At 39.0% G+C, this 26,718-nt stretch overlaps 1 protein-coding gene and 1 pseudogene across 2 annotated transcripts in view; both read left to right on the forward strand.

The window, feature by feature from the left end:
- The first annotated feature begins 13,541 nt into the window (after nucleotides 1-13,541).
- Nucleotides 13,542-15,020, forward strand: LOC149108082 (uncharacterized). Its single transcript, XM_089295246.1, has one exon. It carries the CDS (start codon nucleotides 13,542-13,544, stop codon nucleotides 15,018-15,020), a length of 1,479 nt encoding a protein of 492 aa, XP_089151372.1.
- A 2,387-nt stretch (nucleotides 15,021-17,407) lies between these two features.
- Nucleotides 17,408-26,718, forward strand: part of LOC110063213 (uncharacterized) — a 30,057-nt pseudogene continuing 20,746 nt past the window's right edge. The window contains exons 1-3 of the transcript XR_016208916.1: nucleotides 17,408-17,824; nucleotides 20,693-20,795; nucleotides 24,318-24,560. The product of XR_016208916.1 is annotated as an uncharacterized LOC110063213 (transcript). The remainder of the gene's footprint in view (nucleotides 17,825-20,692; nucleotides 20,796-24,317; nucleotides 24,561-26,718) is intronic.

The following is a 26,718-nucleotide window of genomic DNA, read 5'->3' on the forward strand; positions in this document are numbered from 1 at the left end:
ATCTACGCTAATATGGTCATTCTTCAGCTAGTTAGCTGAAAGAAATTCAACAGGGTGAACATTGGCTGCTGTTGTACCGTCTTGCTGCTAAAATTCAGTCGGCCTTTTAGAAACGCAAATTGTATTTTTACTGCATTCAGTCATGAGTCTTCCTTCTCCTTTCTAACGTCAATATTCAGGCAAAACCCCACTTTGCCATTTTTGAAGTTCTCTTCTTTCTTCGTAATACTTTTTGTTTCCAGTTTCTTTGCTCTGAAAATAGAATAGCTTGAGGAATAAACCAACGTTGTTTAATTTGCATTTTGCTTGCATGCACCATCATAACGCTCATAAATCTGAATGATTTTAAACATTCCACCAAAATCCGTCTCTGTTCACAGGCTAACCAAAATCACCTGTTTCGAGATTTGTTTTTGTTCTCGGCATGCTGAGATAAATGAAAACCGATAGCTCATTGATTGCAGGCATTAGCTTTGCCATTTTGGTTAGCGACGAAATTTGAATGTTCCGTGAAGTGACGAAGATAGTACGTTGTCTTTGTTCTTCCGAAGGCATCTTCTAAAGTCTTAATATAAGTTTTATTTTCACTGTATTTTTATTATTTACTTTATAGTATTTTACGTAAATGACTCCGTTGTTTTAACGAAAAAAACGCTATAATCTCAACGACTTCTGTTGTGCGACCGTTATTTGGGCTTTCCACCATTACATCAAAAGCCAACAGGTAGCGTGTCCTTGCCTTTTATAGGATCGCTCCATGTTTAAAACCTTCAAATTAAGAGGTTTTCATGTCTTTGATATTAAAAAAACTTTCCTATTCTATTTCTATTCTATTGCTATGTGTTTCGCTTTAGAGAAACTTGCGACACAGATAAATGATATGTTCCAAAGTGGCCGCAAATTCTATAATCGGGGAAGAAAGAAACCCAAGAAATGCTAAAAGAGAAGCACGAACTAAAAGCTGTGTTTCTATAACTTGTGCAGTTTAGGAGAACACGGAAAAATTGCTGAAACAGTCGCTTGTGACTTCTTGTTCTCATAACATTTCTTGCTTTCCTAGACTTCCACTTGTGATTCTACAATTTAATTCAAACCAGAGAAAATTTTCTGTACTTGTGCATGCTTGTGATGCAACGAAACATCATGCTCACCTGAATATTCCATGAGGTTAAATAAGAGGGAACCTCAAGCAATAAAATAATCGCAGCAAGTAGGGAAGAGGAAAAATATAAAACATACCCAAAAACGCGACAGTAGCGTAATAAGCTGATAGCAGCTGGCGAAAAAGTTAATTGGGGGCGGAGAGAGGAAGGGACTAAATGCCATAAACAGACATCCCCGTGTCATCTATCGAGATGTAATAAATGTAGATGACTTTACCTGAGATGTGCCTTTTGTTAAGACCGAATTAACGTTAATGGTTATCAAGTGGCAGTCTCTCTAAAAGCGGTCCACTGCATTTCGGATCGGAAAAAAGTTTTCCCTCTAACTTTTCTCAGTGAACTATCTTGGGTCATAAGTAAATGCAAAGAATTTAGTTTTTGCAAATACGTCAAAATAATTTTTTTAACAGCTCAAAACAATCATAGCCCGAAAACGCCTAAATTTGAGCGTTTCAAAGACGGAAAATTGCCTAAATTGACAAGCTCGTTGCTCAAAGACCACCAAACGTAACAAAAAATTGTTATTATCCCTACATTAAGTGATCCTTCAAAGGTAAGAAATGCACGTTATTTTTGATATATTTTGTTTTAGGGGATCCTGAAAACTTATCTATTACCACCCGTTATATCTCTTTCTGAAAACCTGCGAAAATAGCTTGTCTTCGCTGGCGTTTATTTCCAGACCCGGCTGCTAAAGACTCCAACTGAATTCTGCTAAACAAGGGTTAGGAAGCAAAGAAATGTAAAAATACCTTGCGCTTTTTATCTTCCTTTCCCACAACGACTTCGAACTTTCTGTTCTTCGTGCGAATCTGACTTCATTATGCAAATTAGGTTGTCACACTAATGCTAATTCATTTTTGTTTTCATTCAAAACGCTCTGACATTGTTTCAATTAACCATGCCACGTCTAAGCTACAGGGATCCAACAAAAATGACTGTCGGATGTTTTACTATACTCCAAAAGAGCGGGAATCAGGATGATAAAAAAGTCAACACAAGGATGAGGATGGGTTGTGTACATGTTGTGTTGAGGGTGTCCTGACCTAACAGCTACGTGAACTCAGATCCCTCTCAGGGGCAGCTAATTTGGCCTTTTCTCTGTGGAGCAGTGCCCCTATTACCTCTAAAACTGCTTTCAATACATTACAGCCAGATAAAACACCGGATGACCCTAAAGGGTCTTAGCTGTCGTAAAATCCGTTTCAATCGCTTTCTTGAGAAATGACGTTAAATGTCGTTTTGATGATATACATATAACATAACATAAAACATATAACATATTTTATATGAAGTCACAAGCTTGGAGCATGCGCATGACTAGGACAATTTTCTGTCATGTTACAATTTTATACATAGGCAAAGTAATCAAAATTGCTGGGCATGTTCCCTAAATTTGGATTCGACACTGAGGCCGATGCCCCCGGGGCGGGGCCGTTTGTCACAGGGAATACGGTCTAAACGCTTACAGGTACCACTAATACCTAGTCTTGTCCCCAGATAAGATATATCCTGCGAAGAATCCCTTTCAAGAGCAAGTTTCAAGAAAACGTGTAGTCACCTGCATACTGTTTTTAAATAACAGCGTCTTTGACTGTCATTACTGTTGGGTGTTACAACTACATTCTGAAATCATTTCCTTCACTTTTGTAACAAGAACTCCCTTGGTATCTCTGGATCGAAATGGGAACTCGAAATGTGTACAGATCTCTCTAAGCATCTTGACCTTGAAAGTTGGTAGCTTTGCCTCTCTTGCAAACGTGCACAGATCGTAAATATCGTACAAGATTGGGTGGGTCAAGCCTACTTTTCCCAGGACAGCTTCCCTTGTTTCTAAATCGTCGTCCTCCTCTGTGTCTGTATCTAGCTCACCTCCACTCATCAACTCTATTCGCTTCTGACTTCCCTGTTTGATGCTTGCAGACAATCTCGAAAAGAAACCTTGAATTTGACACTTCGAGAGCCACTCCGTTCTATCGAACATTCTCTCTCCGTCTATTGTGGAAGCAATCCGCATATCCTTCGCAACCTGCGCTGGATCTTCTTTCTTTCCAGGGTCTTGCCTTGTATCAGATACTGCCTAATCTTTTGAGAGAATCCACACTTGCGCGTTTCTTTTGAAGTGCCTATTCCATTTGCAATCGTGAGGTACTTGTCAGGGATTCTGCCTCCGCCGTTATTACTCCGCTTGAACTTTCACTTTGCAAAGTCAATGTCTGTAAGTGATCAACCCAGTCTCTCCTCAGTTTATCATAGAGACACTCATTCACGCGCTGCGGCGTTATACGATGATCAAACAAATTCATATGGAGGTCAAGGTCGGCCTGACTTTGAAACTCTTCAGTGCAGCTAGTTTCAGGACATTCGTAGAGCTTGTCCTCATTGACATCGGCTTTGCTTTGCTCTTTTAATGGAAACCGCCTGGCAGTAGTAGAGAAGAATGGAATCTCATCCAAGAGATTTGTTTTTGTTTGGGGACAAATTACAATGTCACTCCAGGGGATAAACTTTCTGGGACCGACATTGAAGGCTTTCCATACACGTAGGCCTTCGTGCGTACACTTGAAGTTGTGCAGGTTACTATAGTTGGGAATCTTGCTTATCTCCAGCGTTGCGCACTGATCCTGGATAGCACATACCGTCGCTGTCGTGCCCTTTGCTGGTCTCTCTTCGGCAAGGCGGTATACATATTTTGAGCAGAGACAACGTCATGGCCTCCGTTGCAGTACCTTCTAATAGCTGCCTTCATCAGACACAAAATCTGGTCACACATATCCTTTCCCGACTGAGGCTCGGAGTGGTCGTATCTCACGATCTCAATCCCCAGGCGATACCCGATTTCTTGGAAGGACGACACTAGCTTGCTATTGGGGTAACAGCCTGCCTCATCTGATCTTAGGTACACTTTTTTAACTTCTGGATTTCCTTGCTCTATGGTAGACAGGAGATTTTCCAGGATTGATAGCACTGCAAACCAGTCTTGTCGACAACTGTTGACAAGGTGAACGTAACAGGTTTCTTCAACGCTTTCGTCTCGTCTCGTGATAACGCTGATCACGTGCCAATTGAATCCTCTCTTTGCAAACCAGTCTGCCTGCTTCTCGCGAAACTTCATGGCCGTGAACTTCATTGCCCAGTCAACTACTATGAATGCTTCGACTTCCTCGAGAGAGTTGAGAATTTGGCGCTTAACTTGATCTTGATTCTACGCTCTGAGAACATGCGCTTTCCATTCGAAGATTTTAGAAGCAGCACCGATCGCTTCATACTGAAGTTCATTTGCTTAATCTTCACCCAGCTGGGTCGTGTACTCAGAAATGGCATCTTTTGCTTCTCCCACAACACGTTTGAGGCTCTCACAGTTACCACACGCCATGTCGTGACTAAGGCCACATGTGTCTTTATAGGTAGTGTTACTGACATCGCTCAACGCAAAAGCTCTACAGTGATCAGGGCAGCAGCTGCCATCCTCTCTGCAGTGGTCGCGATATGTTGTCTTGAGATACAACTTGCCTCCGTGTAGCCTCTTTCGAGCTTGTTCCTACCCGTCCTTAAGAGCCCCAGCACGCACTAACTCGTCCACGATTCTTAACAAATCCTTAAAACAATCTGCACCATCAGCTGCCGTATTATCGAGACCTCTCAAAGATTTTCTCTGCGAGGCTTCCTGGACTTCAAGTACTCTCCACATGGTGGATCTGCTTATTGGTTGAAATCCAGTCTGTTGGCAATGATCCAGGTATTGGTTGATAATCGTGCATCTGGCCACGGTGCGAACGACGTTAGGCATAGTAAGTTTTTCACCACTCTCAAGTTTAAGGGTGCGAGTACCGCAAGCTACGTCTTGGTAGTAATATGGCCTCATGGTAAACTCTAAAAAATGGTCTAGTTAGTGCTGGCTCAGACGGATTCTGTGTTATGGTACTTTTTCAACAGGTACTCCGGGCCCACCAGTTTTCGTTTGAGCTCTAAATTTCTTTATTTGTCCATCAGAAAGATTTTCAAATGGCTTGTGAATGTCTTTAAGCTCTTTTGTAGTGAATCGATTGGCATAGATACTCAGAAATTGTGTTTTCAAAGATTTACAAGGGCTTGGATACCAGCACTGCGAGTTTGCCCCTTATTTTGTTGTTGTTCTACGATGACTTGGAACAATTGCTTTCCATCATTTAGCGTTATTACATCACACATCAGCTGACACGCTTCTTCTGCTTTATGGATAACTGCTGATCTCTCAGCATTAGAACAGTTTTCCCAGCAAGGTACCTGCGATTGAAGAGGATCAATCCGAGGCTTTCTCACAGCATCGGCAAGGCTGTCCATACAAGAGGTTGAAAACTTGGACTGAACCTTCAACATTCTCTAGAATCAGTCCAAATTCCTGCATGCTGTCGTCAAATGCAAGCAGAGCTGAAGGCGTCCACGTTTCATCACCACGTTTTGCTATATTAATAGAATTTTTTAATTGCGTTTTTCTTCTGTTGGCGCCTTTTATGATGATTGTCAGCAACTAAAAAGTGTCCAATTTATTAAATTACTGTCACCAACCGATTCAAACTAATTAAATAGGATTTTGAAAACATACCCAGCTGCATTCTTAAACGAAAGGAGATTTCAGTTTGGCGTGTCATCCTGGGTCTTGGAAACTGTGGTTCACTCATGGCTCTATCTATGTTTTTGTTTACTGGCATGCATGGTTAATGATTTAAAAAATAAATGCACTCACCTCGCACAACTGGGTGACTGGCTGGATTCCTTTTCCGAAGAGGCATGTAAGACCCAGGGCATTTCTTTCACGGAAGCATTGTGTTGGTTGCGGCAGTTATTACAAATAATAGTCAGTCACTAGTAGTCATAACAATTGAATAAAAATTCTAGCAGGGTTCGAGTTTAATCCTGTTTCTTCATTTCTCAAGAGTAGGCAATATAAGTAAGGTACTACACTGTAAGTAAGCTAAAGCCGGTAAAGTAAAATCCTTTATTTGAAACACGATTATCGTTTAAGCACTACATCTTTGAGGGGTCGTGTATCTAATTAATCATAACTGTAACTTCCCTAGCCCCTGAAAGAGCGATAAAATATGTCCGTTCCTAACAAATTCGGGACGTAACATTATCCCAAGCACAACATGAATTTCCGTACCATTGCTTTCCTCCACAAATGCGTCTTTGAGTGAGAAGGGGTTGGGTAATACTTTCCATTTTTCCCATTTAACTCCCCATTTCTTATTTTTCTCCTCGTTTTCTGAGGTAGTCGTTTTGGATTTGCGGTGCGGGGAAAAAACGGATATCACGTTGTCCATTTGTTGTATACCAGAAGCCGACCTGATTTTTTTAATCAAGACTAATGAAGCTTATTTATGAATACATTCCCTTTGTTTACTGAGGTGTAATACAGTATGTATCTTAAAAGCCCGGGTTAACCTACTAAATCCAAAGTACAGTCTCCAGGGTCATTTCTTTGAGAACTTTTATGAGATGTGTCGCTTTTCTTTTCAAATTCTAATTTCTAAGGAACCCAAGAATACTAACTCGATATTACCATAGACACGTTTAACTTAATCACTCCGGTTAAGGAAAACAAACTGAGCTACAAAGCACAACAGCATACCGAGGGCAATTTCCCCCTAAACTAGTAACTTTTAAATTATCATTATTTTCTGCCGTCTGTACTTCTAAAATGAGCTATTTCTAGAACACGAATTATCCGGCAATAGCCTAAAAAGGGCTGTTAGCCGACACGACACGAACAAGTCAGACAGGAGACGCGAATAACCTTCCGCTTCCACGCGCGACAAGAAAAACTATCCCATATAAGAATCTAAAACTGAGGTAAACTACTTTGAAAAGAAAAACGATGAAATGTGTTAACGCCTGTGTTATGTAACAAAAGGTGTGTAAGAAAGTCACAATTTCTTGTACGCACCTGAACCGACTTGCATTGAAGAACACCATACATTTGATGGCTTTAGCCATTTCAAGATTCACTGACTATCGGCTCTTTGCCCCTTTCTGGCTCCTACCAGGACGCCCTTGATGTGCTGGATACTGACAGGCTGTTCTGGGTCGACAGAATTCCCCATAGGTGTGCCTGTGCTTGGCGCATACGGACATTTGTGCGATAACCGACTCGTCTAAATCAAAAAGGCCAGCCCTCGCCAAGATAAGCTGTCCCTCTGTTATGGTCTCTCGTGACAAGTGGATGGAAGCAAGGTGACTTTCTATGGAGTCATTGCATTGACGTAAGCTGACGATACCCATGTTCCTCTTGAATTCCCACAAAGGTCTGTACACGTGCGCGATAGAAAGCACGACATTTTGTTTTGAGATAGGTATCAGTTTAATCTGATTTGTCAGACATGGTGGCATAATTTAATCACGCAAGCTAGGCTTTAGCCAAAACTAACACTAGAAAACTAGCACTGAAATTGTTTCCCAAAAATGCCCCAAACATTAAATTACAAAATTGATACTAAACGAGGCCACCAAAATTAGCTATAAAATTGCCTATTCCTATTGTTAGGCGGTCACTTCAACGGGTACTAAAACAAGCGAAAATTGATTTTTTGATATTAATTCTTGCCGCGCAAACTATTACAAGTTACTACATATTTAACTTCGCTCATATATGATACGGATATATTAACCCATGCAAACCTACAAAGCTTTCAACTTTCAGTTGCCGAATAGAAGATAATAAACAAAACAGAAGCTAATTGAATTGAATGCATTGGTCACAAACTGTCGATTACAGTGTTCATTGTAGAAGCCTTTCGCCCGTATTAAAAGCTGAATTTTACGTGTTCAAGTATTAGAACCTTAAGTGCATGCAAATATTGAATTACACATATTGCTTTTTTAAATCGTCAATAGAAGAAAAGCTACAACCGTGGACGTATTGTCTTGGAAATTTCCCCCGTGCCCCCGTTCAATGTTGGAGATACCAACACAATCGATGGACACGAATTTCTACCCCAACATTGAACTGGGGGGAAGGGGGAATTTTTCCAACATTTGAGACCAAGGTTGTAGATATATTAAAATTCAGCTTGGCAGCGAGGCCTATAGGACACAAACAAAGGAAACTGAATGACATGTTCATTCATTTCTTTTGTTTGTGTCCTGTAGGCCTCACTATCAAGCTGAATTTTGATATTTCGAAAGTGACCTACTACCTGTAAGTTGTGAGTCGCGCGCTTCATCCATTATAACATCGGTCAGCAGTTGACGGTATAAAGAAATGAATTGAACGTACATGTGACAAGTTAACAAAGTGTCTGGTGACATGCTAAAAAGAGATACAAAATAGAAACTTATGAAATATTTGTTACTGGTCAATGAAAGCAAATAAAGCAGAGCAAACCGAAAACCAGGGCATTCAGAGGAAAACTTGGTTTTGTTTCGTTTCCTCAGAGACGAAACGGTATTGTTTTCAGTTCAGGGGTGAACTATTTACATAGTGATTTGTAATATCCACTCAGAACAAGGTTCGTAATTGTTAATGTAAATACGGTGGAAATTCGGTCATCGCAACAAAATGTGGCGTTCCGAACATTTAAATTTCTGCTTTATTCGAAAATGGAGAATTCCGACTGACACTCTCGTTCCTCGTTATCAAAATACACAAGAAAACTACACACTGGACTTCTGTTCGGATAGTAATAGTGAAAAGGAAGTTTATTTTGGAGGTAGAGAGACCGCCAGACCACGCATTTGTCCACTAATGCGATATTTTAAGCCGATGAAAGCAGTTCAACGAAGAAATGGTACTGTTTTCCGTTTCATAGTGATTTATTGACATAGTGAGTATGAATGTTATCAGCCAGTAACGCTTGTAATTCACAAGATAAACATGTTCAACAAAAATAACTTCTCGAAACTAAATTTTATTTCGTGACACGCAAAGAAAAGGGATTTAAAATGTCATGCAGGTAGAAATAATTGGCGACTTAAGAGTGCCTGTAAAAATCAGACAAATTCTTAATTTCGCGGCAAGGGTCGAAAATTCGATTTCGCTCATATTCTTATGGTAGATAGGCTAGGGCATGACAAAAACTACTGGATAGTTTTTTTGGCAAAATATCCTTTTATTTCAAAGAAATATGCAAATTACCAACTTCCGTTAAAATCGTCATTTGACGCACCATTTTATTAAGTAAGTTTGAGAGCCTCGCATGCAAAACCACATTATTCTTCCGTCTCTAAAACACTCAAATATTTTTGTGCAATGTTTAAATGTGTTCTGGGTTGGTTTTAGGGAATGTTGCGTTGTCTTTTGGGTGCAAAATAATTAAATTTCGAAGACATGTATTTCATTCACTTAAAAGCACTTCGTGAATATAATTGATTTTCACCATGTGCGGAACCTTCAAATGGTTTAAGCTTCTGGTGGTTGAATCGCAGAAGAATGATCTACAGATTCCTGTAAAAATTTCTTTGGGCAAATGATTGTGAGCGACACGAGAGCTTTTCAAAGTACGTTAAAAATGCAAATATTTGACCATTCCCTCGTCAAATTTCAATTTACGGGTTAGACGTATATTTTAGCATGCGCCACATCACTTGACCTATAATAAGTTGAAATTGACACAGCTGATAATTTCGAAATGTTGTAACCTTATTTGTTGCAAAAGGCGGGTCCAAAGCCGATTTGACGTGTTTCTAGTCGATCTTTCACCATTCGTCGCATATAAAGCAGAAGTTTGCTTTTGTTTACAGGTTAACGTCCGATGTACATCGCCAACTGTCAACCTATTATTGGTCGAATACCATGAATCTGTGACCATCTTTCTGCACATATGAACATGACTGCATCTAAGTCAAAAACGGCTGAGTCATTTGTAGATAGTTGCTTGCTTTGCACTGCGCCAAAATAATACGTTTGATCGATTGCTGACCATTGCTTATAAGCGTGTCGGCGCAGCACAATCTTACAGCCGTTATTTGTTCGTCACACAATGCTGTCACGGCATATGCTGCACATTTTGATCCATTTTGTATAGAGCACTCTCACGATAAATGAAACAATTTAATTATTCTTCATCTGTTTGTTCATATATATAATAATATGTGTATATTTATATAATCTTATTCTATAGTGTACGTGGCCTCGGTCCAAATCACGTCTGTTGTACGTTTTGATGTTTCAGACAACAGCTGATAAAGCTAGTGCCTGTACTCACTAGAATTTTAAAAAAATCGCCATGAACCAAATTATAGATCAATGAAGCAAGAACTAGCTGAAATAAAAATAGGAAATCACAACGTATCTAATTCATGAGAAAAACAGACTAAATTTAACTAGTAATTACGTGAGTAAATAGCCCTGACCAGGCCATTTTATTTGACGTATTTTGTTTGCCTAGTGGCGAGGCATTGCTGTGTTTGTAACAGAAAATAGAGGACTGTTGTCAATAGAGTCCAAAATTATTTTCAGTAAAATATTGTAAATAAAACACCTATTGACCGGTTACCTCTGCGGCCACCATTTGGTCGTTCCGGTAAGGGTTTCATTATTGTTTTTACCCCTATTCAGCGGCCACCCAAAATTTAAACACCTTTTTTTTGGAAAGGGCGATGGCAGATAAGAGTCTGAAATTGAAGGTGCATGACGAGTGATAATTCAAATACACGTCTGTCATGATTGTCTTGAATTGACTGCATGTTCACCAAGAAATTTATAACCCGATAGTGAAAAATTAAATATTCAAAGTACACCAACCTCTATTTAAGCGGATAGCCCCATTAAACGGTCACCACCCATTTCGCCGGGGGCAGCCCACTGTATTACATGGAAACCAAAAATAATTGCACAGGGCGAAAAGACTTAGGTATGAGTTTAGCGTTACAGTATTCAGCGCAGGGCATGTAGGTAGCGGTGGTCGAGTTAAAGATAACAACAGGGGTAATTTGTAAACTATTCATTCTTCTCATTTCTTAATTTAATCTCTCCCTACTCAACACGACTGTGTGCTCCCAATGGTTCCCAGCCTTACGGAGCCTTATGTATTAGGATAGAAATTGTCCTATCCCTACCCCTAAAATGGGATGACAGTATTGCGTGACGAACAAGGAACCGCTGCAAGCAAGGATTAGAGCCATCAAACCATGATGATCAAACGTAATATTTTGGTGTAGTGCAAAGCAAGCAACTATCTACAAATGACTCAGCCGTTTTTGACTTAGATGCAGTGGTGATTTTATGTGTCGAAAGAGGGTCACAGATTCATGGTATTCGACCATTAAATAAGTTGACAGTTGGCGATGTACATCGGACGATATGTAAACAAAAGCAAACTTCTGCTTTATGTGCGACGAGTGGTGAGAGAAACACGTCAAATCGGTTTTGGACCTGCCTTTTACAACAAATGAGGTTAGAACATTTCGAAATTATCAGCTCTGTGTCTATTTCAACTTAACATTGGTCAAGTCATGTGGCGCATGCTAAAATATACGTCTAACCCGTAAATTGAAATTTGACGAGGGAATGGTCAAATATTTGCATTTTTAACGTACTTTGAAAAGCTCTCGCGTCGCTCACAATCATTTGCCCAAAGAAATTTTTACAGGAATCTGTAGATCATTCTTCTGCGATTCAACCACCAGGAGCTTAAAGCATCTGAAGGTTTCGCACATGGTGAAAATGAATTATATACACGAAGTGCTTTTAAGTGAATGAAATACATGTCTTCGAAATTTAATTATTTTGCACCCAAAAGACAACGCAACATTCCCTAAAACCAACCCAGAACACACTTAAACATTGCACAAAAATATTTGAGTGTTTTAGAGACGGAAGAATAATGTGGTTTTGCATGCGAGGCTCTCAAACTTGCTTAATAAAATGGTGCGTCAAATGACGATTTTAACGGAAGTTGGTAATTTGCATATTTCTTTGAAATAAAAGGATATTTTGCCAAAAAAAACTATCCAGTAGTTTTTTTTATGCCCTAGCCTATCTACCATGAAAATATGAGCGAAATCGAATTTTCGACCCTTGCCGAGTTATTTTCCATTTTTATGGACAGGGACTCTTAAGTGGCAGTCTCTCTAAAAGCGGTCCACTGCATTTCGGGTCGGAAAAAAGTTTTCCCTCAAACTTTTTTCAGTGAACTATCTTGGGTCATAAGTAAATGCAAAGAATTTAGGTTTTGCAAATACGTCAAAATATTTCTCTTTTTTTTGAGCTCAAAACAATCAAAGCCGGAAAACGCCTAAATTTGAGCGTTGCAAGGACGGAAAATTGTCTAAATTGACAAGCTCGTTGCTCAAAGACCACCAAACGTAACAAAAAATTGTTATTATCCCTACATTAAGTGATCCTTCAAAGGTAAGAAATGCACGTTACTTTTGATATATTTTGTATTGGGGGATCCTGAAAACTTATCTATTACCACCCGTTATATCACTTTCTGAAAACCTGCGAAAATAGCTTGTCTTCCCTGGCGTTTATTTCCCAAGTCCAGACCCGGCCGCTAAAAAAAAACAACTGAATTCTGCTAAGAAAAGGTTAGGAAGCATAGAAATGCAAAAAATACCTTGCGCTTTTTATCTTCCTTTCCCAAAGCGACTTCGAACTTTCTGTGCTTTGTGCTAATCTCACACTTCATTATGCAAATTAGGTTGTCGCGCAAGTTCACATTCATAACGCTTTAACATTGTTACAATTTCACCTTAAGTCTAAAATAAAAAAGATCACACAAAAATAAAATTACTAACGGCTTAACTAACTGAAAGTGGTGACTTACTTGTTCCCGTGCACCATGCCGTGAGGAAATCGCTGGGAAATGATGTGGTGGCTCCAAAGTATATGCAATTTTGGTTGCCTGTTAAACTTGGTCTGATCTAGAAACTTGTTAAGGTTTTTGAATCTACAACCTTGGTCTCAAAAGTTGGAAAAATTCCCCCTTCCCCCCAGTTCAATGTTGGGGTAGAAATTCGTGTCCATCGATTGCGCTGGTATCTCCAACATTGAACGGGGCACGGGGGAAATTTCCAAGACAATACGTCCACGGTTGTCTGAGGATGAGAATTGCGTTACAGACCCACACGATGAACTGTAATGTTGAGAACGAGACCACTCTGAACCTAATAACAATTGGCGGGAGACAAAAAAAAAAAGGGAAGCGGCATCAAAATGTGTTATTACCTGTTTGCATTTGGTTACAGAAAAGAGGATTACGCCATGAAAGTGTTAATTAGATGTAATGATAATCTTTTTCGATTGTTCGTAGCGTTTTCAGGGAATTGAGACCTGAACAGACCGGCAATGTTCATTAGACTTTCATTGTTAAGGGCCAGTGTTATTTTCTATAAATAATTTCTTTCCAAAATCCAAAACAAGCACAGTTCTCAGTCTTGGCATCACATATGAACAGCATGGATCTTTTATCCCAGTATGAAAGTTTAGAAGACAACGAGACCTGTGGTGGCGAGGATAGCCCGGGTGCAGATGAAGTTTTAAGGGAAAATCAACCTCGTGCAGTATATTTAATTACGTACAGCCAAGCAGATATCAGAGCAATACCGACTAGACAAGCTTTCGCAGATATAGTGTTGGAAGCTGTAAGAGCAACAAATGCTTCCGTGGTGCAGTGGTTGTGCGCCCAAGAAAGGCATCGATCCGGCCGAACGGAGGGAAAGTCTGGAGTTCACTTTCACATGGCGATAAAACTCAACAAAGTAAAACGCTGGAATACAATCCGGCGTTACATCAAGGAAAACTGGGGAATTAATGTTGATTTCTCAAGCAAACACTGCAATTATTACTCTGCCTGGGTATATGTGACAAAAGAGGACGACAGTTATGTCGAGTCGCCAAACCACCCAGATCTAACAAACGAAGGACCACCTCGGACGTTAGCTGCTAGTCAAACCTTGATAAACCGCACACGTGTGCGGGAGCCTGGAAGTGACAAAGAGAGCAGTGGTGGTGATTCGGGTGAAGAGGGCAGTTCGCGTCCAGCAGACAAGAACCCACGCCATTCGCGTCTGAGTGTTTTTGAGGTCTCGGAAATCGCTGTTGGCAAAGGTATTAAGACCCGTACCGAGCTGCTGGCTTTGGCCAATGAACAAAAGCAAGAGGGAAAGACGGACTTGGCAGAGTTTATCCTAAACAGGGGACCGAAAGCTGTTGCCAAAGCACTAAGTACTGGCTGGGAAATGGCGGAGTCTAACAAGAGGCTTCAGGGAAGCGGGTTATCTCGGCTAGAAATCTTGGAAAACGCCAAGGAAGGCCCTTGTCCTGATGACTGCAATGGTGTCTGGTTCAACTGTGCCCAAGAAGTATTGGAATGGAACAGAACTTCCCACCAATCGTTTGCGGAAGCAGTCACTAACCTACTAGAGAAAGGCCGTGGAAAATTTCGCAATATTCTTCTCGTGGGACGTGCAAATTCTGCCAAGACTTTCCTGCTACAGCCACTTACTGTCATCTTCGAAACCTTTTCGAATCCAGCAACCGCTACCTTCGCATGGGTTGGCGCGGAGCAGTCGGAAGTCATTTTTCTTAACGACTTTCGCTGGAGCCCCCAAATAATACCGTGGCACGATCTTCTTCTTATGTTAGAGGGACAGCCGGCACACCTACCAGCTCCGAAGTCACACTTTTGCAAAGACATCGTGTTTGATAAGGACACACCTATATTTGGCACTAGCAAACACGAGTTAGTTTTTGTACGAGGGGGTGTGGTCGATGAGAGGGAGACCGAGATGATGCAGGTACGATGGCGAATTTTTCATCTTAGCCGCCAAATTTCGCAGCAAGACCAAAACGCAGTACCACCGTGCGGAAAATGTTTTGCACGTCTAGTGCTCAGTGAAATCGGAAGGGCGTCTAGTGGAGAACAGGAGAACTGAATACTTTATAGGAACTAATTTATAGATTTAGGGCAGCCTAAAAGCGTAGCTCCTGGGCCGGGTTGTTCAACGCCCGATTGAGCTAACCCACAAAAGGGGAGAATTTTGATTTGAGTTTTGTAACTTTGCGGTGAGGTTTCTGTATATTGTTTGGCCTTCTGTTTTGAGTTTTAATAATCACCATATACACAAAACAAAACAGCAAAAAACATTTGTATAGAAGAAAAAGTTATAAATCGATAAGCTTTAATCCTGGGTTAGCGTAATCCGGCTTCCGAACAATCCTGCCCTGTTTCCAACAAGCTAACCCAATATGAGCCCGCGATCCAATCGATAACCAGCACTTGGTCAGCGGTCAACTTCAAAAAACACGTGACCTCGAGGAGCTGTAAACTTAAGCCCGCGGTACGGTCACGTGATACTGGTCAGCAGATACCTTGATTTGACAGGTGTCAATTGATCATAACATGGATTTCCAATATCAAGGAAGTACACGGTAAACCAAGGCTGCATGTCTCTGTCAACCTATTATTTGGAGTATGGCCGCCATGTTGGGCAACTCCGCCGCCGCCGTCGTCGTCGTCGTGCGTACGCGCCCACGAGCAATACCGCTAGCCACGATAACCATGAGAAAATCAACTCATGGGTTTCCTTTTCTTTCCTCACTGGAAAAGTTGAAAATTTACATGGACATGTCAATTTTAATTTACAGCATGTAAATATTGATTTACATTCTTTGTAAATTACAATTTACATGTTAGAGTTTTGTAAAATAAATTTACAGGAAATTTACAGCTTTTAGTACAGCATGTAAATGTTCTGTAAATAGTGATTTACATTGTCTTTGTCGACAATGATCATTTGAAGAACATGTAAAAACCTGTAAAATATTTTACGCACTTTTACAGTATCTGCCTTTGTAAAAAAACATGTAAATTGCTTTGCTAAACCATGTAAGAAACGTGTAAATAATTCAAGCGAATGCTGTAAAAAGTCTGGAAATGTTATGTTTGTAACCCTGTAAAAACCATGTAAATGAAAAAAGGGGGCCTGTAAGAAACATGTAAAAACCATGTAAATGAAAAAAGGGGGCCTGTAAGAAACATTTAAAAACCATGTAAATGAAAAAAGGGGGCCTGTAAGAAACATGTGAAAACCATGTCAATGAAAAAAGGGGGCCTGTAAGAAACATATAAAAACCATGTAAATGAAAAGAAGGGGGCCTGTAAGAAACATGTAAAAACAATGTAAATGAAAGAAAGGGAGCCTGTAAGAAACATGTAAAAACCATGTAAATGGAAAACCTAGAAGTTGCACGGGTGCAGTTGGGGGCTGTAAATAGCCTGTTAAAAACATGTAAATTAAAAAGGGGGACCTTGCAAAGGCTGTGAAAACAATTTAAATGAGATAATGAGGGCTTTTCGAAAAACTGTTAAGACCACGTTAATGTAAAATGGAGACTCTTAGAAAAAAAAAAAGATCTAAATTTAAGAGAAGGCCTGCCTAAACCCTGCAAAAACCATGTAACGGAAAAGTGAGCTTATTTAATATAACTCTGGTGTAACGGTTCAACCAACGGAGACTGTTGAAATGATGTAAATTCCAAGTTACCGACAGGTTCGCTATCCTCTTGTAAACGGTTGGTTGGATTTTGCAAAGAAATAAATGAAAAGTTACCCCGGCCAGGTAAAACTTGGGGGGACGGGGGGGGGGGGGGGAGAGAGAGGAAGGGTTGTCTCGGGTAACCGAGAACATATAAATGGGACCTTTTAAAGGCGCGTGAAGTTAAAATGTAACACCGCCCTAAAGCTCCGTAAACCTACCGTGAAGCCTCCATTAAGGTGCCTTTTACGTTGAAGCATTTGAACTTCTCTAAAATCCAAGTGTGTGCTATAGTGTGCTTTAAATTGAAGTTGGGTTAGAAGGTATGCACCAAACTAAATCGCTGCATTGATCGACACCGCACTAAGCTGTCTTCTTGTGAACTTTCCGCGCATCCACAACGACAAAATAAAACTAGAATTGTTACTGCACATGCAGGTGTCCCAAGCTTACGTCTCTAGAAGAGAGAAAAATTAATTCTCGGACACGTACGTATTTATTCATGAAGGACCATGAAAGCGTCACGTGTTGTGTGAGTTCAAGACGGAAAGAGCCCCGGTGACCGAGTTTGAACTGACGCGAGTTAGGTTAGGCAGGGAACCATAAGGGACACGGCCGGCCCAACGACCGTTTTCTCTCGAATGCTTTGAAACGCTGTTTTAGGCTATCTGGTGTACTTTCAAAGCTCTGTAGGTTAATTTTAGGTTGCGCAAAAAAATTTTTTATGTGTTCGGTTATTCTAGAGGAGCTTGTGTATCTCGTACTTATTAGGACTTTTTTGTCCATTTCCCGAAAACGTTAGGACTTATCGCCTTTCCGAAAATGATAGCTGACTTTTTTTCGGTACCCAAAATGACATTTTGTTTTTTTGTTTTGTTTTGTTTTGTTTTGTTTTGGTGATTTCTACCGTTCTGTGCTTTCATTACCGTCACTGTTATCCCAGTCCCTTTGTAAGAGCATACCAGCCTTGTGAGTGCCCGATCTCCAACAAACAGGAATCAGCGGTCTTCATGTTAGGTACCAGGTCCTCTCGGTTCTCCCGCCATGTTTGGCAGTTCGTTGAAACTTGCATCGAACTCGAGCTCTGTTTTAGCGGGCCAGAATCCACTCTACCTTCGCTTCGTCATCGTGCACGGTTTCAAGGCAAAATTTTCCGTTACCCAGAAGCTGAAGATAGCGATTACAGGCAACAACAACAACAGGTAAGCAAGTTTTGCATAAACTGAACGAGCAGAGTAAAGTAACGTCAAGATACGTATACATTTCGTTTTGCCTTTGGTTGTGAATGTGTCATTATCAAGGAGAAGTTACATTGCTTGTGGAATCGACTTTGTTGATCTTTACCCGCTGTGCATAAAGGGCTTTAATATCTGTTATTATCTGTTCTCGATAACCGAGTAAGAGCATGCGACATTTGTTATTGGCTTATATGCACCTTATGATTCCTTCTGATGCATTCTCTTGTAAGGTTATGTTGCCCTCTGATGTGAATGCTAGTAAGCTAAAATGTAATGTGCCATCTTCAGCACAGAAATTTCTCTTATGCTAGTGTAAGTATTCTGAAGTTACTCAAGTGTCTACAGTTGTACCTACATGCAAGTTACAATATGCTACACAACTGTACATGGACATTGCACCCACTGGTGCTGATAGTAAGTTAAATGTTGTGAAATTTTCTTTCACAAAAAAAACACTACGATACTTTATAAAGAGGTATACATGTACCTCAAACTGTCATGAAAACTACACAGGACTTGAAAAAAAAAAGGAAGAGTAACTTGCCCAGGCAGGAAAATCTACTTGTCTTGGACGACACAGTATAGTCAATCGATTATTTCATAACAATCAATAGGAATTAGTCAATGATATCAGAAATCAATAAAAGGATTCGTCATGAGTAATCGATTGTGATCAAACTTTCAATAAGCATTATCAATTTTGCTGATACTAGCTTATCTTTTAAGCAACATTTAATAAGAAAGAAATGAACAAAAGATACCAAGTGAAATATGAAATCATGAATACAATTGCATAAAAACATAACATTGTATCTTGTAAACAGAATATTTTGCTGGCATACATGTATCGGGGACTATGTTTTGGGGGTCTTTGGTAGTGCCTTTGAAATCTACATAAAAAAGTTACAATCAAACATTGTGTTGAGGGACACAATTTTTCTACAGTTTATGTGAACTAACAAAGAGAGGCCAACTTTCAATTGATTCTCTAATGACTGATAAATTTGGTAAAATCAAATTGATAACTTGAAACTTCTCTAGCATGTGAATATGAATTTCTTTCAATTGATTGATAGCACTGATAACACTTACATTAATTTCAATTTATTGATTTATATCAATTTATGGATCAATTTCAATCGATTGCCTTACCCTGGGATGACCAGACAGCATTTTAGAGACCTCTTACAGCTGTACATTTTACTTATACAAAATTGGGCTCTTACCAAATACATGCAGGTTTCATGTGTCATGCATCTTTTCATTCATCTGTAGCAGGGCAGGAAAAAAATTGTAAGTCACTTGCCCAGTGGGCCAGTCAATTTCAGTTTTCACTTGCCCGCATTTAAATATTAGTTGCCAGTGTGGTGGCCGGTAAGGAAATCAGAGGACAAATGCGAATGAAGTACGCTCGGATTCCTAACTAATTCTTGCTTTCAACTTAATAATTAACTAATCTTTAGGTCTTAAGTTTTGAAATGGAATGACTGGAAATTATCATTTATCAAGCTGGCCTTTTTAGTAAGACTCACAAGACTACTGAGGCTACATTGTAGTTTCACTTGCCCACCGGGCCACTGAACTTCTATTTTCACTTGCCCAAGAGCAAAATTCACTTGGCTGAGGAAATCAGACCTGGTTTTTTCCTGCCCTGAGTAGATCACAGATAACACCAAAATGTGGTAAAAACAAAAAAATATTCACATAAGCCATTACCAGAGTGTGTCACAGAATCTGTGAATTTTTCAGGTGTGTGTCACTGATGTTCTTACCACATTTTGATGTCTTCTGTGATCTATTACTGAACAGATGCACGACAACGTAGAATCTCTCTGCTTCGTAATACATAACAAAGAAACAAAAACAAACATTTATGACATCAGCTGTACCTTTGTCCACCAATAGAGCATAAGTGCGTGTAAGAAACAATCAAATTGTGCCTGCAAATAACTTGACTTAGTATTTAAACATTGTTTGATAGAAGTTTGATGTATTGTGCATGAATACTACAATGTAGAAGGTAGTGAACATTGAATATTTACCGCCACACATTTTGAGTTTAGTTCTTATACATCCTCTGACATTCAGTGCCTTCCAATCAGAGATGCAAAGTTTTGTCACACAGTAGCTACAGATGTAGATGTAAGATCTGTTTGATTGATGAATATTCAGGGCTCAAAACAATGGCCGGTCAATGGGCAATGTCTGGCCAGAATGGTGACTTGACTGGCCAAAAACTTCACTTGCCGGTCATGTTGACCCGTCATGTCATGTTGAGACGGTCACGTTGTTCATTCTTGAATAAACAATCAAATCCCCAACTGTAAATCTGAGAGTTTTTAATCTCTTTTTTATTGTGACCTCTAATGAAAACATACACCAATGCATACATGTACATGTATCTGTTCAATCAGCTAAAGACCATTCGCTTGCTGTTTGTCATGCGTTCAAGATCGATAGGAATGCCATTCGAGTGACTGGGGTTAAATCCGTTCGGAAAAAATATTAGGCCAATTTTTAAACGGTCTAGCAGTGACTGGAACAAACAAACTATATTTGTGGGTTTAATTTGGCTCACATTACATGTACTTGATTTTTGCATAAATATCCTGACCGGTCAGAAACAAGACGTGACTGAGCTAAAATTACTCTGGCCAGTCAACATGACTGGCTACAGTCCGATTTCAAAGGTCACAGTATAAATTGGAATGATAAGAAACAAAATAATAACTCCAATGTAAAATTCACTGATTGATATCATACACAGAATTTGCTGATTCATACTCAGACATAACTTATCTTATTTAACGAAATGTTTTATGTTACTTGTAGGATGAAGTAAAATTGAGAGTGGTCAATACGTGCATACTCCTTGGCATTGATGCTTGATCAGGAAAAAATCAGCCACTGAGAAGTCTACAGTACTTATGACTCTGTAAGGGGTCCAAGGCCCATTTCTTGAAGGCCCTGGAAACTTTTTGGGCCCACAAAGCCATCTTTAATTGAGCTGTGTCTAAAAACTAAGAGCTGTATATGCCTGGAACTTCTTGTGTGAAGGAAACCTCTGTTCATATTGAGAATAAGCGATTAAAACAGCTCTGTAAGCATAAGATTTCAGATTTTGGTATGGCTTTCTGGGTGCGAAAACTTTTTGGGACCTTCGAGAAATGGGCCCCTGGTGCATTACAGTCTAACATGGTGACCTGCAACACTTTGATATGCTCAGGCAGCATTCTGGCATAAATTCAACCACTTTAAACATTATTTTTTAATGCTTTGAAGTATCACTTACACTGTGCCTGTGTTAGTGAATTAGCATCAAATTTAAATATCTTAGACTGCTAGGTTGATACTTATTGTTCAATACAGCAGCTATAACATTTCATCATAAAAAGAAAAGGCTATGTTTACATACATGTAGTACCAGAACAATAATTTATTAACTTACGATGTGTTAAGGGAACTATGGTACTAGATAGGCCTTTCAGTTTCAACAGGCCCCTATGAATTTTTTTTTTTACAGTGCAGTTTTTTTATCACAAAAAGAAAAAGTAAAATTTTGAATATTGTTTACAGTGAATGTTTTGTCAGGGGTCCAAAATGTTTGTACAGTTTGGATTCCGTACAGCTTTGGAAAAAGAAGGAAACTGTGACTTTGTAAACATAGCCTAAAAGATGTCAGAAGCCTTGTTTTATGTTATGCAATGTAGTATTCCTTTAGCATGAATGTTTTTATGATGAATTTAAAATGTCAATCTCTATCTTGTGGCAAATGGTTTTTCTCCCTATTTTCTGTTATTTCAAAAGAACAATTCACTCTATGAAAAAAGTTGATCAATACTTCACACTTACATTGCAGTAATTTTCATAATAAGGTAAAGGTAAAGTCTGCATACGAGCCACGTGGCCCAACAGGCTGGAGCTTATCCTGCTTTCTGTAGCAGGAAGCGACTAGGACTATTTCTACTCCCCCTGGATGAGATGCCAGTCCATTGCAGGGTTACCCCACCATTAAATTCGCTGCTACCCACTTATACACCTGGGTGGAGAGGCACTGAGAGTAAAGTGTGTTGCCCAACAACACAACAGAATGTACCCGCCTAGAGCTTGAACCCGGATCGCTCGATCAGGAGTTGAGGGCACTACATGTAACTACGAGGCCATCGTGCCTCCCCCATTTTTCATTATTAAGGCTAATTTAATCCTACATTAATTACTTAGTAAGAAAAAACAGTTTATTCATTCATTTTATGACAAAGGTATTATCATTATGTTACATTTGACTTTGTGGATTTAGTATATATTTAAGACAGGTATCCATTCGCAAACAATTTTAATTTAGTAATACACCTAAATTGCAAAACTTTTACTAGTTGTAGCTGACAACAGTATAGTTCTTAATCATTTTATTATTTATGAATTAAATAGAGCTGAATATGACATGGTCTCGCACAATCTTGAAAAGGTCTTGAATTTTAGTAGTCTTCTTGAAAAGTGCTTGAATTCGGTTAAAGGAGCTCAGTCATGGTATTTTAAAATATTTTGGTCATGCACAAAATTACATTTAAGTCGTCTTGTTATGGATAGATGGAAAAGAAAACATGTTTTATTTGTTGCAATGTATACATTGTAAACCTTATTCATGGCATATAAAAACTATTTGAATTTTACTGAGTTTGTTTTGATTGCAATAAATTTCTGATTCTGTTTAAATTTGCATATTATAATTAGGGTCAACAGATTTGATTACAATAAAACAGTACATTCCATGCATTTTTCTTCAAGTTATTATTTACAAGTCATTTATCGTACAGGATTTCTGCCTCCCTTTTTTGATTTCCATGTTATTTACAGGCTCCCTTTTTCTATTTCCAGGTTATTTACAGGCTCCCTTTTTCAATTTACAGGTTATTTGCAGGCTCCCTTTTTCAATTTACAGGTTACTTACAGGCTCCCCTTTTCAATTTACATGTTATTTACAGGTTCCCTTTTTCGATTTCCATGTTATTTACAGGGTCCCTTTTTCCATTTACATGCTATTTACAGGCTCCCTTTTTCAATTTCCATGTTATTTACAGGCTCCCTTTTTCCATTTACATGTTATTTACAGGCTCTCTTTTTCGATTTCCATGTTATTTACAGGCTCCCTTTTCCATTTACATGTTATTTACAGGCTCCCTTTTTCGATTTACATGTTATTTACAGGCTCCCTTCGATTTACATGTTATTTACAGGCTCCCTTTTTCGATTTACATGTTATTTACAGCCTCCCTGTTTTGATTTACATGTTATTTACAGGCTCCCTTTTTCGATTTACACGTTATTTACAGGCTTCCTTTTTCGATTTACATGTTATTTATAGCCTCCCTTCTTCGATTTACATGTTATTTACAGGCTCCTGTTTTCATTTTCCATGTTATTTACAGCCTCCCTTTTTTATTTACATGTTGTTTACAGCCTCCCCTTTTTTATTTACATGTTATTTACAGTATTATGGCACCCTCCCTGTATTAAATTTACATGTTATTTACGGGTTTCCAGGTTGAATCACAAGAAATTTACAGGCTATTTACAGTATTTGCAGGAACAGTTTACATGTTATTTACATGATCTTAGCCCTTTGCTTTGAAACATTTACAGTGTTTTCTTCATCATTTACATGTTTCACTTAAAATATTTACATGTTATTTACATGAAACCTCCAAAACATGTAAAAGGGGAAAAATCATGTAAATTATTCTTTACAGTCTCTTTTTGATTATTTACATGTTAATTACATGTTATTTACATACTCTGTAAATTTTCAACTTTTCCAGTGCCTATATGAGTATGGGGCTCCGCCTGGCGGCGCTTCGGGCCGTCGGAGCTCCGCTATAAGCAGGCAGTGGGCTAAAATTATTTAATTTTGTTTGAAATTGTGACGATTTCCATATTCTTCGAAAGTAGTTAATAAAAGTTTAATGCAGTTTCCAACGGTTTCCAACGGTTTACACAATAAAATAAAAAGACTTAATTGTTCCTTTTAATGTGTATGTAAACCGTTGTAAACCAATGTAAACCGTTGTAACTCTTGCCAGGCACGTGTTTTTCAATAATACATGCGGAGTAAACCGTCGTAAACCGCGTTTAAACAACTACCACTATCATTAGCTTACTTTCAGTAACTAAATTGTCATTGTTAGCGGTGCCTTGAACTTAATAAATATAAAAGCGTTTAACTCAGTTTTAATTGAAAACGTTTGCCTGTTTCGTAAAGCTGATAATGTCCTTTAACACTTAAGTCTTTCCCCATTTTTGTCTATAATTTGTCGCAGACGACCATTCATGGACTCGATTATTATATCTATTGTCTGTACGGGTACTGCTTCAGTAGTTTGCCGCACTCGATTGCAAAATTGTTCATAGGATTCCCGTGTAATGGTTCTCTCCAATGCGTCTTTCCTCAATTTGCTTGCAGCGATGTTGAACACATTTTCGCAGCTGTTTAATTCTGGAGATCTTGCGGGAATCTTAAACAGTTGACATCCTACTCTACTCATGGCGGCTCTTCCTATATACACAGCACTGATACGGAACTCTACAGTACTGGTGAATACAACAAACACTGCAACAATCCTTCTGGACAAGGATGGAAAATACACCTGCCAGGCCATCAACCAGTATGGAACTGACGTGAAAGAACTCCAAGTCAATTTCACAAGTAAGGGTTTTTTCTGGCCTAATCTCTCTTTTCTTGTCAAATAAAGTACAATGTTTGAGAGTGAGTCCCAAGTAAACTTCGAGAAAACGCCCTGTAATGGCCCTCTGGGTGCAAAGCACTAAGCACCTGTAATGCAAAAAATGAACAGGTTGGAGACTATTACTTAAACTGACGTTCCATCCATGATGCTGTCCATATTGTTATCAAAAGATTTCTTTCTGACTACTCGTTGGCCATAGCATCTCTTGATTTAAAGGACATCTCATGCAGTGATCGCACTTAAGAGCAGCTTCGCAAAAATATCAACTAGGCTTGGAAATAGCGAAAAAATCGAATTTCTTCAAACTAGCCCAGAATGAAGCCCTACGGGCACTAGTTACTAAAATGTTGTTTTAAGTTCCATAAATCAAAAATTATTTTTTTACGCAATTTTTTTCTATTCCATGCCCCAAATCGGCAAAAAGCGATCGAAAACGAGTGGTATATTCAGACGCTTGTAAACTGAAAAGAAAAAAAATTCATTACAAACTGATTCCACGTCGTATTTGTACTTTCGTTCTTGTATGTTTAGAGCTAAATAGGTCGAGATTTTATTAGAACTAAAGTATTTGACGAATTTTCTAAGTTAACGACCCAACACAGCTTAACAAGAGGTCTACTTTTACCCTATTTTCAAATGCTAAAAAGGCGTTCTGGTGCACGGCTTTCTCCAAAACGATAGTCTGTCCTGAAAGATTATTTTTTCTTCTTCAGATTTGTAGAATAAAATTTTTTGCTAAATATAATCGCGAGCGCTGAGATAGCGAACTAAATGCAGCACTTCTTCCCGAAAACGTGACATTTGACCCAGGCGTAACGAAACCGATTACTGCAAGAAAAGCAAACGCTTTGTTATTTTGCAACATTTTATAGTGATATCTCTCCGAAACCATCACTGCAAGAAACTATATTTCCAGATATGAAATCTTACAGGGTCAAAGGAGGAGCTAAAAGGCACATTTTGACACAAGAACTTTGTTTGCTGCGAATTGGAGGTCAATTACCGTCAACGTATTCCAGTGAAATTTGCGAACTTGAAGTATGTTAACCGATACTTACCTGAATATTTATATTTATAGCAGAATCGTCTTCTTGGATTAACCTTCAAAACAAGTTGAATCCAGATTTTGAAACCTCGAAAACAAGAAATGTTTAATGTTCCGTTACCTGCCCGCTGCCTTAAATTCCATGTACATGCCGACCGCATGTTTGTTGTAAAACAACCTGAACTCCACTGACAGTTTCCATAGGCAACCCCAAAATAAACAATCTCCCAAAATGTAAAGTGAGATTGGCTGTCTTCATGAACAGTTAGAAGCTAGAGTCAAGTTCTATTAGCTTAAAAGCTTGATTTTACTTTATTCGCTCAGTATTTCTTACTGTCACGTTCAAATACCACGAAATTGGTCACGCCAAAACACTGCAGACCGTGCAGACTGAGTACTTTTTTTCTTACACTTGTTTGCGCCTTTAATTTTGACTCTCATTCTTTTTGGCTCTAGTAACAAAATAGTGTTTAACATATCTGAGACCACCTGAATGCTTGTTACTAATCCACAGGTCGCACAAGCGCAGTATGTGACTTTTGATTCAATAGACAAACGCGTTAAACACTTTGTATGGGGAATTCCCTTTAGTCGGCCTAAGTATGTTAAGTAAAGTTTTTAATGTACAAATGATCAGAAAAAACTTCACTTGTAAAGTAATGTCACACGTGACATAACACTTTGGCGAGAGAAGATCAAGGTATAAAGAGTACCTTAAGAGTACCTTGATCTTCTCTTGATTTTTTACTTCAATTTACTCCCCACCGCCCCCTGGACAGTGCTGGTTGTCAGGAGTATATGAATTGTACAAATGGCCAAATAATTACTTCTAAAAGAGATTTTATAATATAATTGAGATAGTGTGCGCGCTCCCATTGATTGGTCGATAGGCGTGTTTAAATGAACAAATGTAAACACGGTTGCACCTAACGTTTTAGATTCGCACGTATTTTTAAGAGCTATTTTATAAAAGCAATAAAGTATTTTTTCCGTGTTTACGTAGCTTCATCTAAACACTCGGGGAGTTGAAAGAATTCTCAAAAGTTTTGCAAACCCTCGACCTGCGTGTCGGG

This window comes from Orbicella faveolata, unplaced genomic scaffold, assembly GCF_042242905.1.
Source record: "Orbicella faveolata isolate gen_17 unplaced genomic scaffold, um_ofav_v1 contig_26, whole genome shotgun sequence".
Lineage (NCBI taxonomy): Eukaryota > Metazoa > Cnidaria > Anthozoa > Scleractinia > Merulinidae > Orbicella > Orbicella faveolata.